This window comes from Opisthocomus hoazin, chromosome Z, assembly GCF_030867145.1.
Source record: "Opisthocomus hoazin isolate bOpiHoa1 chromosome Z, bOpiHoa1.hap1, whole genome shotgun sequence".
Classification (NCBI taxonomy): Eukaryota; Metazoa; Chordata; class Aves; order Opisthocomiformes; family Opisthocomidae; genus Opisthocomus; species Opisthocomus hoazin.
Window position 1 is genome coordinate 71,340,337 of NC_134454.1, and position 17,856 is coordinate 71,358,192.

At 36.6% G+C, this 17,856-nt stretch overlaps 1 protein-coding gene across 1 annotated transcript in view; it reads right to left on the reverse strand.

Moving 5' to 3' along the window:
- Positions 1–1,539: 1,539 nt before the first annotated feature.
- The window catches only part of NDUFS4 (NADH:ubiquinone oxidoreductase subunit S4), a 48,863-nt gene continuing 32,546 nt past the window's right edge, over positions 1,540–17,856 (reverse strand). The window contains exons 3-5 of the mRNA XM_075410988.1: positions 10,158–10,330; positions 5,134–5,207; positions 1,540–1,750 (exon numbers count right to left, since the gene is read on the reverse strand). Of these exons, the coding sequence (XP_075267103.1) occupies positions 1,647–1,750; positions 5,134–5,207; positions 10,158–10,330 (351 nt within the window). The 3' untranslated portion in view covers positions 1,540–1,646. The remainder of the gene's footprint in view (positions 1,751–5,133; positions 5,208–10,157; positions 10,331–17,856) is intronic.

Here is a 17,856-nt window from a genome sequence, read left to right on the forward strand (position 1 = left end):
ATTTCCCTGGACTATGTAATTTCAAAAACCAAGCTGTACACCTGCTGCATTAGATATTCAAGCACTTTTCAATTTTAATGTTGACAATCTTATAAAGCTTGAAGACCATTAAATTCAGAACTTGCTGCTCGTTACTTGTAAAAGACAGAAGAAAAAAACCTCAGTGAATGGCTTTTCTTATTACTAACTCCTTAGTAAGATCAGTGTGTTAAGCTTAGCCAAAAAAAAGAAAAAAAAAAAAAAAGAGGAGATGCAGTAGATTCTGGAGTGTTAAGATTCCAGTTTGGTGCGCTTTGGCATTCCTGGAGGACTTCAGGCTGCACTGCACAACACAGTGTTCAAAATTCAATAGAAAGATGAATTGGAGAACAGTTGTCTGTGATAGGAAAATAGCAACATCAGCCAACTGGTAGATTATAGTGAAACTGGGTCAAAACCAATGCTTTAAACAAGTGTTAGCCAGTTTATAGGGCAGCTGGTTAAAACTGCAACAAGAATATAATCAGATCTGGGCAACACAAGGTAGTTTTTTATGCCTTCTTTTAGCTAGATAACAGTGCATAGCACTTACACCATTCTTTAGATCTATGTGGAGAGAACTGTCTCAACTGTTTCTTTTGTGACAGTGGGGATAAAACTCTCAGTTGGATATGAAAAAGGTGTACCCTCCCCCATTTTGTAATAGATTTCACTGTCCATGCGTTGATATCTCATTGTTAAGTAAAAGTTAAAGTGAATAAATCAAAAGCTGTAGATATGTAACCAAGCATTCTAAACACAATATTGTGCATTACTAAAATTAATGACAATGTCATGTAAGACAAACTGAGTCAGGGCTATATACTCAATGTTAAGGCTGAGATGCTGTCACCACATCTTGTCAGTCAACCTCAATGCACACAAACATGTAACTAGCAATAAAGAAACAGAACTATAATTATATAATTAGTATATGCTGATGCTGTGTGAGGCACCCGACATTCTTCTGACTTAATTTGTGAATATTTAACTGACTTAGTTTCACTTTCAAAGAACATCACAGAGAAACAATTACAATCTCAATCTTTTGGACTAAACCTTCCCCATACCCAGCGCAAAACCCAGTACTTTCTGTTCCAATCATGAACGCTTCTGGCACAATGACAATATTAATTTGCACAGAAAGGAGGTTATATAATATACATTTACAGAGAATAGTTTAAGTTATACTCAAATGTATTAAGTTTTATATATCATACTTTGCTCTTAATTTAAGAAACTTCTCTTGTATAGAAAAAGAAAAAAACCCAGTTTCTATTGAGAGAATTTGTACATGCAAGGCTGATAATTTTAAACAAGACAGTGACTGTAAAATTACCATCTAAGATAAACCATAATCTTTCAAGTTGCTGTTGATTTCAAACATTCTTTTTGAGAAATTCCTACTACAGCCATTTTTTAGAAGTATGAACGCTCCAAATCTCCTCTATTTATAGGGAAGATTGCAACAGGTTCAGCTGAAGACATCAAAAACATTTTAAATAGACATCACAAGATGCATTTGTAGTTTAAAGGTCAAATTTATTATGAGATTAAGAGATGTATTATACATGGACTATAAATATTGCACAGCTGACTTTATTCACAGTCAGACAACCAATGCCAGCCTATTTTGTAGACACTCTTGTTCTTTTGTTCCAAGAAAAGTTGGCACCGTAAGACTTGGATTTAGGTTTTGGAATCTTCTTCTCTTCAACATCATAGCTCCAGCCTGGAGGTTACAGGGAGAATGGTGGGGGGAGACAGGAAACAAAGAGAATTCTAAATATTCTCAGCATACAATGTAGAACAAATGCAACTTAAACCTTTACACTTTAATATCTTTTTCCCCACGTAGGCATCCACTAATTTATTCCATTGTAGCTGGCAGCAGAGAATACTGAAATGCCATACATGTGACGTATGCCCATTCTCTCAGTTGATAAGACTTCATCATACTACGTATCTCCATTTTCTTTGCTCCTGCAAAAAACTTGACAGCTACCAGTGAAAAGCTCAACAGAGAATACTGACTGTCCTGCAAGTTTGTGGCTCCACAACTCAACAGCATCACAGAAGCACTAAGGCTCTGTGTATGCTGGGACAGGAAATTAAAATAAAGATAAGGAAACACGGAAGAAACCAGCACACAGAACATCAATCCCAAAGGCTGGGAGAGAATGGAGACCTTAGAAAGCTGGAGAAGATGGGTGGGAGGACCAGAGAAAGCAAGAGCAAAGATAAAACTTCAGCATCAGAAACGAGTTTAATACTTAACATTTTTATAAGAGCATAAAAAATCAGGAGTAAAAGAAAAGGGAATGAAGTGATAGAAGACAAGTAAATTATGTGATAGTTAAGCAAGAGAAATGCTAAAAAATGTCAGAAAAGAGGAGGTGGAGATATTAGTGTTTATGTAAATCAAAATGCAAATTGGTTGCAGCCTCCAGGTGCCTGGAAAGTTGCCAGGGCAGCACTCAGTATTCCAAAGTTTGGTCTCTTTAGCTGCAACATTTCACTTGAACTTGAGATACTTAAGTTGAAGCTAGAAGTGGTTAAGTACACAGTTTTAACAGATACTAGTAACATGATACTTTTCTTCCTTAGTTTTCAAACAAAAACTTCGTAAGTCCTAAAATGTTTAACATATATCCAAATTTTTACATTTAAGATGGTCACAGAAAACACTCAAGATACATCTACACATCAAAACATGGTTCATAAGATACACAAATTGTCATGTCACTGTGCCTTAATTTTGTATATTAACAAATGTCACACAAATATTATTGTCATTTTTATTAGGCTAAACTAATCTTAATTTCCAAGTTAGCTATCCTCTGTAAGAAATACTGGAATAGAGGTTTTAAAAACATACTCCTTCCATCTGTAAGAGCACTGGCTTTTGCATCCTGTTCTGAAAAAAAATATAAGCTTGAGTAAGCAGCCAGAACTAGATCCAGACACAGGCTTTGGTATTGTAACATCCAGCATTGTAACACCTAACTCTGAAGCACTTGGCTGCTGGAGTGGAATCTACAGCCCCGTTATTGCTTCATCTTTTTATACACTAGATAGAGAGGAGCTGAGTGCCTCCAAAAGAGATTCGCAACTACCAGCACAATGCCTTGGGCTGCCACAGCTACCCAAAATCCACAAAGTTAGTTATATCTAACTTTGGATTTCAAGGAACCACTATATGTGATAAGGTTTCACGCTCTGGAACAGTCTCCTTGAGGCACGCACCTTCAGTTGTCCATGACAAAGAGCAGAGATCACTTTTACAAAAACACTACAATGCTGCGCAAAGTCATTCTTGCCCAGAACCCTGCCATACAAGCCAAGTGGATACAAAGCAGATTTCATTGCCTCTGGAAGAACACTCTCATCACCTGACTAAAGGTTATTGTGGAGTGGAAAAACTCTTCATCTTTGTTACAAAAGCTGTATGTTTTTAAATAACTCTCTCGGTGATGTTGGACAGGACAAAAAAGAAATTAGGTTGATGGACTAAACTTTGAATTTCATCCCATTACAAGTGTCTCCTCCTTGCCTTGACTTCAGACCATCCTCAGCTGGACAGAGATCTCCCCCATTACTGTATTCAGTGCAGTTATTCCTACATCAGAAAACACATCAGATGGGGCAGGCAGAAAGATAGCTTGTCTCAAGTTCCTGAAGTTCTAAGGTGATAAAGAATTCTTAGGTTTCCCAATTGTATCAAAATACCTGCAATATCTAGGATTTGCAGAAGTCAAACCTGAGGTTCTTAACAATACAGTTTTTTTGGGTATACAACACAAGCCATGTAACAACTTTCCTCAATTTGGTCTGACCAAGAAACTTTACTATCTATTTACCCCAGACTAAACATAGTTGAAAGCTGTAGACCACACGGAAGACTTCTGAAGAGGCTTACACTCCATGTGCCTTATTCCTGGCTTTAACTCAGCGCAATCAATCTTCCTCACATCCAGGAGTCCTAAACATCAAGACTAGCTCTTTAAGGAAAATCAAACCGATTTTTCCAGAAATGTAGCAAAAAATTCATAGCAACACATAAAAGGACTGCTGAAAAGGCTGAGAATATGGATACTGCTTGCAGTGCCATAATTCTGTGAGACAATACAAGCCTAAATAAATAAATGACTTTACAGACACAGTCCTTCCGATACATCATCAACATTCAAAATATTAAATAATGATACTGGATTTTTTACTATCTTTTTCTGAAATATGAACAATCATCAAGTGTAAGGATTTAGACTTTAGTATGGTACTTGGGAAGAGTTAGGTACAACTTCCTCAATCTACAACTTCCTCAAGGGGAGCAGCGGACTAGAGCTGCTGATCTCTTCTCTCTGGTCATCAGTGACAGGACAAGAGGAAATGGAATGAAGCTGCATCAGAGGCAGTTCAGACTGGGCATTAGGACAAGGTTCTTCACCGAGAGGGTGGTTGGTCACTGGAACAGGCTCCCTGGGAGCAGTGGTCATGGCACCAAGCCTGTCAGACTTCAGGGAGCGTCCGGACAATGCTCTTCGTCATACGGTTTAGTTTTAGGTAGTCCTGCGAGAAACAGGGAGTTGGACTCAATGATCCTCCTGGGTCCCTTCCAACTTGAGATATTCTGTGATTCTATGATAAATCCATTCTGCAACATGACCAAAACTGAAGTCCAAAATGCTTACTTGGTAGTCACTTAATTTTAGTTTTTCTAATTATCAAACATTCACAAGGGTTCTGATAGTATTTCCTAACTACAATTCAGACGTTCATGTCAAGCCTTCAGCTAAAAATCCCACTGCCGTGTAGCTGGGACCCCCAGACCGGGACACTCATAAAGAATTAATTGCAAAAGCATTGCAACAGTAATGCTCAGAGGCTGAAACACTTTTCTAGAAAGTGGAAGGCCTAGATTCAACGTCTACAGCACCCTTGGAAATATTCTCCCTACCCATTTACCTCCTCCACAAGTACAGCGCTAATGGTTTACCAATTTCGTGGAACACAGGGAAGGCACTTTATCCTGTACTACTTCTGTTGTTAATACTTTGAGATCAAGATTGCCCATAGAAAGCTGAATCACTCATACTCAATACGTACAATACATACCGTTTTTTTCAGCAAAGGCAATGGCATCTTCTTTAGTTGAAAAAGTAAGAACCATGTTGGATAAAGGATCAGCCCTGTAAGAAATCAGATGACAAATTTTAAGGACATCTGAAATATAAAACAATTATATCTCTATCTCAGATGCTAACCAAATGCTGTATTACACAACTTTTTGTAGCACAACACCTCACAAGTCATTCAAAATCTCTATTTTTTCTTATTTACAGGTTTAACACCTACTTTCTGCAGAGTATTGTTTCACTCTTCAGTCTGTTAAAACTTCCCTCCCAACTCCTTCCAGAACTTAACATTTTAAGTTTTCTATTAGACAAATATGTCTAACCACCTGCTGAGGTTATAAAAAGTTATCTGCCTCAATATTTTTGATTTTTAAAGCTCTTTTTGCAAGATCAGGAGGCTTAATGTTATTTTGGACATTTCAAGGAGACCAGGAGTCTGCAAAGCAGCTAGGAGACGAATAATCTTATATAGAAAAGAGCAGCATATTGATAGAGAAGATTGTAAGAAACGTGAAACTATAAGAAAAAAACCTTAATATTTTCTAGTTTTTAGTAGTCTTTAGTACTGTAACTTGTATTTCTGCATGCATAGCGATCTAACGATGTAACTGTTACACTAATCCCTGTTTTCTCATTAAGGAATGTAGTGGAAGGACATGGGCACAAGCTATCACTTAGTTGTTAAGACAAAATAATTAGGTGAAACAAAAGTGGTCTTGGTTCTCAGCAAATAATTGGGATAACTGTGGGATAAAAGAGACTCCTAAATAATTCTACTCCAGACAGCTCGGCCTTGGGAGGGCAAATGCGCCAAGCTACAGAGATAAGGAGGCACCCAGAGAGCAACAAGACCGGAGCAAAACAACCTGAAGGACACGATATACGTGATGCTAGAACTGAGTTTGCGCAGAAACAAATGTCAATCAGTGAACAGCATGATGAAGAGGATGGGCCTTCATCTTGGGACCCCCAAAGACCACCCAAAGATGCTAACAGACATGCATGAAAGATATTTACATATGCTAATTAGTTCCTAGAAATATAATGAATATTTACATGTGTGATTGTATTTAACCTGAAGCAACAGGGTGTCTGGTGAGCACGTTTGGAGGAGAAATCCCCCGTGTGCCCAGCGCCGCAATAAAGAATACCTGCTTAACAGTATACATTGTACTGTTAAGTTTTTCCTACCGGATCTTCGAATCAATATCAAACTAAACAGAGCAGTAATTAATCAGAGAAAAAACGTAAAAAAATTCAAGAGTTCAGCTTTGGCTGAGGTCACATGACCTCCACAAATTATTCCAGTACAGCAAGATCGCAGGTCACCAGTGAAAACAAAGCTCAGAAACGCAAACTGCTAGCTAACTGAATAGACCCTGGTTAGTTTTAGATTATCAGCTATTCCTCAACTATGTGTCTGAAAGCAACTGTACAGCAAAAAGCCTTCTGAAACAAATTAAAATCTAAGTTAAAAAAAAACACCTGCCTTATTTGTTGCTATAAAAGTTCCAATTTAACAACTACAAAGGATGAACAAAAAATAGGGTTCTAAAAATTAATCTACAAAACTTTTAGAGAAATAACATACCAGTTGTAGCAGCACAATGATTAGATAATATTTCCCTGAGACAATAGTGCACACAAGCCTGGGAGACAACTGGGAAGACAAGACCAAATCGCAACAAACTACTGAGTGAGCTGCCTCTCAACTCTTCTCTCTTTGAAGCTAGAAGCGTAAATGAAGAGAAAAAGGAACCAAAGATACATTGACCTCTCTCCAATAAAGGACAATGACTGTGACTGGTGGAGGGGGAGGGGATCAGGAGGAATCTAGCTTCCAGCAAAGACAACAATGTAATTTTATCTGATGTACACATGGAAAAATGGAGTTCACCATATATCAAATATATTCCCCAATAAATAGAAAAAAACAGGATAAAAGCATAAATTACACTTTCACAAGCCACTAAGATGGGGTTTCTTACAGACATTTAAAGATTTCTCGTATAAAGGCAGTAAGGAGAATTAGAAACTAAGAATTAGCTCATGATGTGATCAGCAGAGAATCAAGTGACCCAAATATCTCTCAATACTGTGACAACTTTTGCTTATCATTCTTCTCTTCCACGACTGGTGTCGGAAAAATCTTCTCAACACTACTGAGTGGGAACAAAGAAGTTTAAGTCTGAAGTGTAGTGAGGGACTGGTGCCTCTTCAGCACTGCAAGTTTGATGAAAACCCTCCAGGACAGAGGCAGTCTGGAAATGAGGATTGTGGAGAAATGATTTGTTGTGTTTTCACGTGGGGATCATCTTTCATCCAATCTAAACACAGCTTTTTGGTTTCTTTCCATACATGAGCCATCCATGTGTTTAAGCTTGTGATAATCTGTGAGCTAACTGGAATTCAGGATGGCCAGCTATCAGGTGTCCTGACAGTGTCAGCAACAGCAGTGCTGCAGGATTTCCTATGCCTGCCCTAAACTGTGTTACCTATTGCTACAAACTGGGATTCCCAGATTTTGTTCTCTTATCAGATCTTGTACAATGGAAACCATGCATTTCCCATGTTTCTTTATTTGCAGCTTTATATTAAAAGATGTATTCAAGAACCAGCCATACACATTCCTGTGATGAAACCTCTCAATTGAAAAAAAAAAAAGGCCACAGGTCTATTTTATTTATATCTACAACTGGATAATTTTCACTGAAAAAAACCTATATCCAAGAAACAGCAAATGCAACCAAAAAGCAAGCAAGACTGTAAAATGACAGAAATATAGCAAAGACCTACAGGTGAATAAGTGTATCGAGTTCAGAGGAAAAGGGCTCTAATCCCTAGACCCTGAAGGGCTCTAATCCACTAATCCCATTACATTATTCAAAAGCAAATGGGAAAGCTTCTCAGAAAACTTCTGTTCTTTGCAGCAATTAAATCTGAGGAGAAGAAATTCTTCTTACATATTTCTGGGTGTTGAATGGTAATTTGAAATCACCAGAATGTCCACTAGTAGTTTTGTGAGAATTCCTTAAAAAATTAACAAATTAGTTTACCAAAACCTTAACCTAGCAGTGCCAATTCTCAGCACTTGCTTTTGGCCTACCCGGAGCTTGCTTACACAGGAAATATTCCTTTCTTTACCCCAAAATAAAAATGCATGTAGAGATGGATTCACTCAAAACAGCCATTCCTTTTTAAATTCCCACAATAAGCTCAGTTCAGAACAATTTAAAATACAGTTAAGCCCTTAATAACAGGGTTCATTTTTCTAGGTGGTTTATTCAGCACAAATGGTTGTAACTTAGAAAGGTTAAGAGCCGTTGTTTCAGCTGAGATCATGCAAAATCCCACTCAGAAAATAATTCATCTAGTGTGGTTAAAATCAGCTGAAAAGCAAAGGCGTATTATAAGAAAAGTTAAATTCAACCTGAACTAAAGCAGGCGTTCCTGTCACCTGCTACAGTGTTATAATCTGTGCAGTGGTACAAACAGACCATTCTTTAGCGGCTAGACACTTGGGGGGCACACATGCAGGAGGGAAAGGCATATTGCTGGTCTAGAGTCTATCACTTAATCCATTTAGGCCCCATGAAACAACCTGGTCACTACTTGCTAAATGTAGTAGCTACTTGCAGTAAGTCAAGTCATCCAAGGCATACATGCATTAAATCATTGAGATCTTATCCTCTGAAACAGCAGTTCAAATATGCTTAAAATGCAATGGTGAAAAACCCCAGTACGTGCTTCAGATGAGGTCACTATTATATACAGGCTTAAAGTTTTAAAACAGGTATTTTAACAGCCTATTTTAATACAAATAATATTTTAATTCATATTCAGTATTTTCTCGTGTCTAATGATAGTTGCGCTTGACATCCCTAATGCTTTGCAGTACCAACACAACCAAGATGTTACAGGTTGTGAGCCTCCTCAATTGTTTATGGGAAACCAATGTAACAGGAACACTTGATTTCAGAGTTATTTTGAACAAATATTTATGGATACATTTATTTTATAAATAAAGAAAAAAAAACCCAAAAAAATCCTGTGACCACATTTTGAATGTTAATAAATCTCAAAAAATGAGTCCTCAAATTATATCATATTTAAGTTTTAAGGTTTTTTTCACACTTTGATAGCAAGTGCTAATACAACTGCATCCAGAAATTTTCAGTACACATTATATCCCTTCTGAAGTTTGAAAAATAATCTCTAATGGCTGATTTTTGTCTATGTAGAATAATTTAACTTTTCTGACTATGCCTCAAACAAGACAGCTTCAGATCAAAATTACAGTTTTGTCAGAATAATTGCTGTTTTACAGTTTATAACAGGAATTCTAACCACACTGTAAAATGAAGGTAGTATATTCATATAGGGGAAAAAAGAAAAATTATCTGCATCCAAGTTATACTTACTTCTCCAAATTATAGCATATTTAGCTAAGATTGGTACTGTTTTGGATTTTGGCATATTTAAGAGTTTTTACTACTAATATTAGCAACATTGAAACAAACTAATATTTTAAGTAGGTTTGGTTTTGTTTTTTTAAATTAGTTATAGCTCCTCATTTGAGATCTTCACAGTATTTATAAAAATTCGTTAAAACAAAATCCGGCAGCTAAGTATTGTTACATTTATGTTTAATCAAATTTAGAAGATGCAATTGGGAGCTGAGAAGGATTTACTGCTTCAGGTAACAGATAACCTTCTTTCCCTGATCCTGCCATACAGTAACATCACCACAAATGTCACTGCTGAAAACGCTGGTTGTTAACACATTTTTCAAACTCTTCCAGAAGATAATGTTGTGAGCTAAAATCTGCTTTTAAACATAACAGATCATTAAACATATGACTAACAAATCCAACTACTTATTGTAAGTACTGTTAAAACACAAGTAGATTTACAGATCAAAAGGACATTTCAAACTTAAAATTTACATGACTAGTAAGAGTCAAATATAGAAGAAAAGTATTTCCAAATTCAGTAACTACTCACGTAGATGCCCAGCCCATTAAAGGGTTCTCCCAGCGCTCCCTGTTATCAAATTCCATCTTCCATTTCTTTGTATTGTTAACTCCTGCCTGCATTGCATTGCGTGCTGGAACAAAAATGTGAACTTTTCGGGTTTTGATGTGCTCATCTGGAACACCAGTTAAAGCAGTGATATCCTATGAAAAACACAATGGAACTTGTTAAAAAAGGGTTCACGTAAAAGGCTTGTAATATAATGCTGCTTATGCTTTTTACATAATATCATGCTTTATTTTTACTTTTTAAGTTACAAAAAAGAAAAAAAAAATTGAGAAAAGTATGGTATGAATCTGGCTGTATAAAAGTGAGGCTGTTGTATGTTGGGGCTGCTATCATCTTGCTTCCCCTGGCTGAATCAGATTTTGCACAGGCCAATTTCCTGAACCTGCTCATCTCCCAGCTACAGAACTGCTAGTGCCAGAGGAGGGACAGGACATTCCCTCCCACCCTCTGACTGCAGCTGCAAAGTCAGGACTGCTCCAACTCGCACCAACTAAAGAAAATGTGGAAATGTATAAACTCCTTTGCTCTCCCTTAAAGAAAATATCAGAGCACAGACTGAAACATTGACTAATCTCAAAATTTTATGCTACCATTAGGAACCTAAACTTCCTATGAACAGAACTATCCACCCAAATCCTAGCCAGACAGCTATGTGCTGCAGTGTAAGTGCTTTCACTTGGACTTAAGTCCGTATATAATTAAGCTGCACCAACATCCACGTTGACTCAAGAAGCTATGCTTAGCACGAAGGAAGAGGTAGGAGGTTATCTTTCGCACAATAACCAACTGATTGCTTGAGACTGCAGAGCAGGTACTAGAATTCAGCTCTCATTTCTCTAACCATTAGGTATTACATAAAATTGACCCCCTCATCATGTTTAAGGCTATAAATATCAGCTTTTGAGAGTCAATTTTTCTGTTGATGTTCAAGATCAAGAGAGCAACATTTGATACTGGCAATATTCTTCGGTATTCTTGTGCAGGACAATAGGATTCAGGAGATTCCAGCCTCCAAATTGAAAAAAAAGGCTTGTAACATCATATATAGCTAGTAGTAGGATGTCCACCTCTACCAAGGCTTGGCTTGTGAGGCCTCAGCAAATAAAACTAACAAAGATAAAAACTGGAGGATCACAAAACCAGCCTAAAAATACTGACTTTAACAAAGAAGAAGATAGGAAAAATCTCACAAGAATTGCTGTGAAAAATTACCCTCAGTAGCATCTGAAATAATCAAAGTGAACTTTCTCACTAAAAACTAAACAGTAATTACATAAAATTAACCTGTCAGTTCACCCTAGCAGAGAGTGAAATGAAACATCGAATCCATCTCTAAGGATGCTAAACTGCTCCTGCTCCTTACATACTTTAAAGGCTACTGGAAGCTCCTCAGTCTTCCTTCCTGCCCTCCCTTCCTCTCCCCAGGAATAAACAGTAAACTGGTAAAAGTCCAAAACAGTGCAGCAAAACTTTGGGCATATTGAACTCATCTTGCCAGTACGGCCATGAGCTTGAATTAAAAGACAAACAACTTTAAATAAAATACTGTGGCTTTACATGTCTGTAGCTACTAACTTTGTGGGATTTTGTTTTGTGGTAAACTTAAAAGCTCTTGGTGCTGTCACCAGATCATCCTCAAGTCTCATTTTTTTTGTTTTACTTCAGAAACTAGATTTTGGGAGATCAGTCCCTCAAATCTACATTTGACTTGTATTTGCAATTAGAACAGCAGGGGAAACAAACAAGCATGCACACTAATTTCCCAGCTTCTGACATTTCTACCCAGACTACCAAAAGAAACTGTCAAAATATCTTAACAATTCCATTGCAAATGCTTTCATTAGGACCAAGTAATGTTTATTTTTAATATGAGTCTAGCAGTGATTTGAAAAAGAAATGCTACCAATCACTGGAATGTTGCAACACGAAAGTAAAACACCTTCTGACAGACTGGCATTTCTGCTGAAGCTTAAACCACAGTTTTAGAAGGAAATGGCTTAAAGTTTTCTTATTTGAATTGGCAAAGTGCTTTGTTTAACAAAAATGCTTTTTTAGCTGCAGTAAAGTTTGGTGGGGCTTCAATGTTTTAGCTTGCCTGTTTATAGCAATAGGCTACTATATTAGCCTTTATTTATGTATTTAACAAACATGCCTACTGAGAAAATATATGAATATTCACAAAAAATTTCTTTTCCCCCTCTGAAATAGTCTGTTACATGCTAAAATTCTGGGTTTGTTATCATCAAATACCTCCAAATACGCAAGCTTCAAAACAACTCAAAATGACGTGTTTTGGGTTTTTTTTTACTATTATTATTCTCAGCAACTCATAAGTACATTATGAGTTTAAGCTTCATATTTAGAGGTTTTTGAATTGTTCCAGAATTATGTGGAATTATTACAACAAGATACAATGTTAAATAACATTGTGGAATTATAAAATTTCCTTGTTTGAAATCTCCACACCAGAGAATCATAAAAGTACTATACATTAGTTGCATACAGAACACAATCTAAAAACAGTATTAAAAATCAGCAAATGCTTTATTTATGAGGTAACCATAGTAAAGAAATGCCTAGACTTGTTCAACTGGATGAAAGTAAAACCAAAAACCCAGACAAACCATAAGCTCCTTCAAGCCATGTTTTTTGGGGGATTTAGTTGGCTCCAAATCAAAGTTATTTCACTTATAACATGGGATTCGTCCCACAAAAATCTTTTCAAGGTGAAAACTAAAACCTGCCTACTTTCCGAAACTAAAATACCTACATGATGTTGCTAGCTCTTCATACTTTGATTCATTATAGCTAAACTTTCCATGCCTTCTGGGAATCTAGCAATTGTTTATTGGTATCTTCCCCATTTTAAAGCTGGCAATTGAACAGACAGTTGTTAGGACAATGAGTTTCTGGCTTCTGAAGCCCAAGTCATCCTGACATAAAATCACTGTTTTTGCTTGCTGTAGACATGTAAGGTACTGTAGCATAGCTGAGCTGTTGCCAAAGATATGGAATAAAAAGGCTTAGCATCTATCACATACTTGACACCTAAAGAGCACAGAAGCTCTAAAATTCCTATTCCCTGTAGGCGCACTCTTAGTCTAGACAAACTGATTTCTCACACTTTTAAAATGCATTACAACACTCTATTGTGATCATTTCATCCACACAGCTCCAGCTAGTGACAGAAGAACCTGTCCTTTAAGCGACATTTCAATGGGCTAAAGCTCCCGCTCCAAGATGCCATTAAAACAATATAATACTTGAAAAGAACTATGCTGCACTGGGTTGAACTCTTTACTGTGTCTTCAGTGCTTTGTTCTGAGTTCAAGTTCTCATTGAAACTACCTGTGAACCAACTTTCCAAAACAAAGATGTTTTTGACAGCTGGCTTCACGTTACTATCTTTTTTTTTCTAAGTGTTCCCCACAGAATTTTGCTATATATTAGCATATTAAAATATCAGTGAGGTGTTTAGCATTCAATATTCTAAATAATAAGGTGACAATATAAAAGACTTGAGATTTGAACTGTATAGGTTTGCTTTACTAAAAATTAACAATCGTGTTTCACATCTTTAACACAGGCTATCATCCTGTTTTTCTCAATATACGTATAGAGGAGATTCTTTTTTTAAGAGCAACCTCTAAATTTTTTTGCAATTAAAAACATTTAAAAGCTCATTTTGAGGCATTTTGGCTCTTGGAATAAGCTGAGAGGGACAAAACTCTCACTATTTTTTGAACAGTAAAAATCATATCAAATTGCTTACAAATGAACAGGAGGTTTTGTCTTTATTATAACTTCCACTATTTAAGAACACCTGTCATGGTGAAAAGCCTGGTAAAGCTGTTCTGCAAAGAGTAATAAGAAACAATAAATGTGCTATACAGCATGGAGAAAAGCTGGTTCACAGAGGCAGTGTCACTGAAAGTAGTATTAGGCACAAAAATGACTTTTAAAGGAAACAAGAATTTTCTCCTTTTAAGTACTCCACTAATAGCACAAATTCCAAAGGGGACAAGAAATGGAACTCTGTAATTCAAGTGAAAGAGATTAAATGATTGAGCGTATCTCTGGAAACAAGTGTTTTTGAATAGGTGGGTCAGGTGTGCATAAAGGTGTGGTGTTCCTCCTATGACACTTGTTTCCATGCATAGACAAAAACTGTAGATAACCACTATCAACTATCTACTGTTTAGCACACCACCTCTTTTTTTTTTTTTTTAAATAAAGGAAACAGGGAACAAGCAATGGGAAGTTGATGTCAAAACACAGAAAAACCTCCCAGCAAGCTTCCAGCAACCACCCAGGATTTAGAGTCTTGCTAGCTGCTCTCTTTTCAATACCAGAATTTCACACATTTCAATGACCATTATGACTTCAAAGAATCAAATTTTCATCATTGTCCGTCATCTGCCGGTTGATTTGTATAAAGGAGTTCTTCTGCATACACTCCAGACAAAGGGCTCCTTACTTTCGTGGCTATATATCAAGTTTAAAAGTTCTGTTTGTGACAGTTGTGTCTGTGGTAAATTAGGGTAACACTGAAGGAGTGCAGCTGCTCTGCAGGAACCTCCTTTTTGGCATCATTTCACTTAAATAAAAACTGAATAATTAGCTTCTGTCTTTATTAAACCGCAAAAATGCCACTGGCCTTAGTAATTACTTCCGGTTGCCCCACCTACTTAACCTCAATAGTTTACACTTGTTAGAAAAGAGGGAAAGTAGAAGTTTTCTGTACTTTATAGGTGTTCACAACAGCTTGCTCTCTTTCCCACCCCCAACACGTTTCACCAGACTAAGTGCATAAATTGTTACTAGAAATTCATATTGAAATACACTTTTTTTAGGAGCTGTTGTATCAAAGCACAGAACATCTTGCATAATACCCGCAAAATAGCTGCTGTGAAAGGAGCTTTTTATTTAGCATGCTCAGCTGCTCAGGCTTTAAGTCAGACAACAACATACACATTTCTACACTTCAATACGGTATTTTTGAAACATATATTAAGAGAACAGAATCTACTATGCAAATTTTAAGTGGAAAAATGGAGCAGAATCAACTAAACATGGTCAGACATTTGTCTAACAGCTACACGCAACAAGGGGAAAAAAAGCATATTTGCCCTTAGGAAACACTGTATCACACAATACAGTTTTCTTTCAGGCTTCACAACCATTTTGCATTATCACAGTAATCTGTGAACAACATGGTGTTACCCGTAACATGTTCTCCCATCTAACCACCCTGCAGAACGATTAATAAAGAAGTTGAGAAAAGCAGTGAAAGCGCTATATTTTAAGAAAGAAAACCAAACCTTGTAAACAGGATTAAATAATAATAATGATGCATACAGAGCTTCTACTTAAAGAAAATCTCTTTCCATAGGCAATTTTGCAAAAAACACTAAAGAGAAACTGGATATGGAGAAAAGCATATGCTGAAAAGTGAGTCCAACAGAAGCAGAAATTGTCACACTGCTGGAATCAACCTAAGTCCATTGTAACACTTTATAGTCTACTGCCTGCCACTATGCAAAGGAGATGTCAGTATCCAAAAAAGTCCAACATTTCCAACTGCTGTTAGCTTCAGCAAACACTATTCATCAGTTTGTAATTCACAGCTGAGGAGATACTACTCCAGCTGCCACGAAGGCTAGGCATTTTGCTGTTGTGACAAAACCTCCTTGACGACTTACCTGCTGTCCCACTGTACAACATTATAAACTATAATCAAAATCACGAATTAATTCAAAGTGACCTCGCTCCACTTTCCCAATATTTTGTATGTGCAATATTATTGCATGCTGCTTGCATGAGATACTACAAACATAAAGGTATAACAGATCCCACACACCATTAAACCAATGTCACTTGGACTTGTTCAGAGAGAACATGATGAACAAATAAACAGGAACTAGACTTCTAAAAATCCCAGGTGCCCTCTATAAACTGGAACATGACTTCACACTAGTAAGTAGAAAACTTCCCCCTCACCAACCAGTTTATTTCTAGCCTGCATCACATTCCCAAATTTTGTATTCACATTTGTCTCCTGCAAAAGTCACAGAAAGATTGCATTTATAAAAGTGATTAATGGTAAAAGTTACGGTGAAAGATGTTGAGTTGTGCTTTTGTTAAACCATAATACTAAAAATAAAACAAAAAATCTCAGATTTTGCACCTCTCAGTGCCCTAACAAGCCTCAAAACAGAGACGCATTTTTCTAGACAAACATGCAAAAAATACCTATCATCCAGCCTGCGTTCTTGATAGGCAGGTAAACAACATTTTAGAAATTTAAAAATGAAACATTCAAAACACGTAAGTCTCACTTTCAGCACAAATAGATATTTTATGCTCAGTACAGTTTTTCTGCCAAGAAAGAATCAAAGAACAAGACAAAATGATTATTTAATTATTAATAATGTTTTTTTTTTTTCCTGTAACAGCATGTCTTAGTTTTGTAAAAGTTGTCTGGGTAAGTATAATGAAATTAGAGAGAGGAGGAATCAAATATCCAGGTTTACATTTTGCAGTTTCTCCATATGACTGAAATTAAGAAAATCGTTATTAAATGGAAGAAAGTAGGGGCAGTCAGGGGAGAATATAGTTCATAAAAATAGACTGATGTTGCTACCAGTAGTCATCAGAGACTAAAGTGTGGTCATGACTTTCTTCAAACTGAGGAAATGATAAACTGTGCTTATCTCAAACAAGGGGGGGAAAAAGTCTGAATCACTTACAGCAGGTTTTGTAAACTACTTTTTATTGTAATACAGCAAGATTTAGAGAGAACATAGTTTCTAGAGCTCATTCAAAGCACATGTAAGCATATCTTTTGCTCCACCCCCCACAAATGGCTGGGGTTTTTTTATTACCTTCGAGGCATTTAAAGAGAATTTTCTACAGCACTCAACTTTCAAGCACTATACAAGAATTTCACAATCCTCAGACTAAAAAACATGCAAAAATTCAAGTAGTTAAGAATAAGATTACAGTAACTATTTTAGACCATAAACTTCCAAATAAAAAGAGAAGCAGTCTTAGTTTACCTCAAGAAAGGATAACAGAACAACTGAAATAACCTGATTCCTCTTAAAATAATTTAGTTATGGCAACACTCTACTGCTTTACTACCATAAGTATCTTACAGATACTATTTCTCAGCTGGAAAACAAAACAGGCAGGAAGGAAGGAGCTTTAAAGGAAAGACAAGAGAAGTATTAGCAGCTAAAGCCCACCTAGAACAGACAGCTTCGTACTGATTCCCCAGATTAGTTTAATTTTGCATATACTTTTAAATAAGTAGTATATTCTAGTTCACTGGTAGTTCAGTGATGGTATATTCTTTCAAACAAAATTTATTCAGTTTGCACTTCCGATTATTTATGCTATACTACTCCTAGTCTAAGTCACAATAAGCAGACTGGCTTGCAAAGCTAAACATAATAGTTCAAGAATATCTTGGTGAATTATTCACTAAAGATGACTTTTGAGCTTACAGTCTATAAAATGTAGTTTTGATCATGGACACCTAAGGCCCCAACCGGCAGCTCAGGGTGGGGTTATGTTAAGCAAGAGCCAAAATTCAGGCTACTCTTGCACATTGGAAATAACTTCTGTATTTTTTGTGTGTTTCTGATGCCATTTTAGT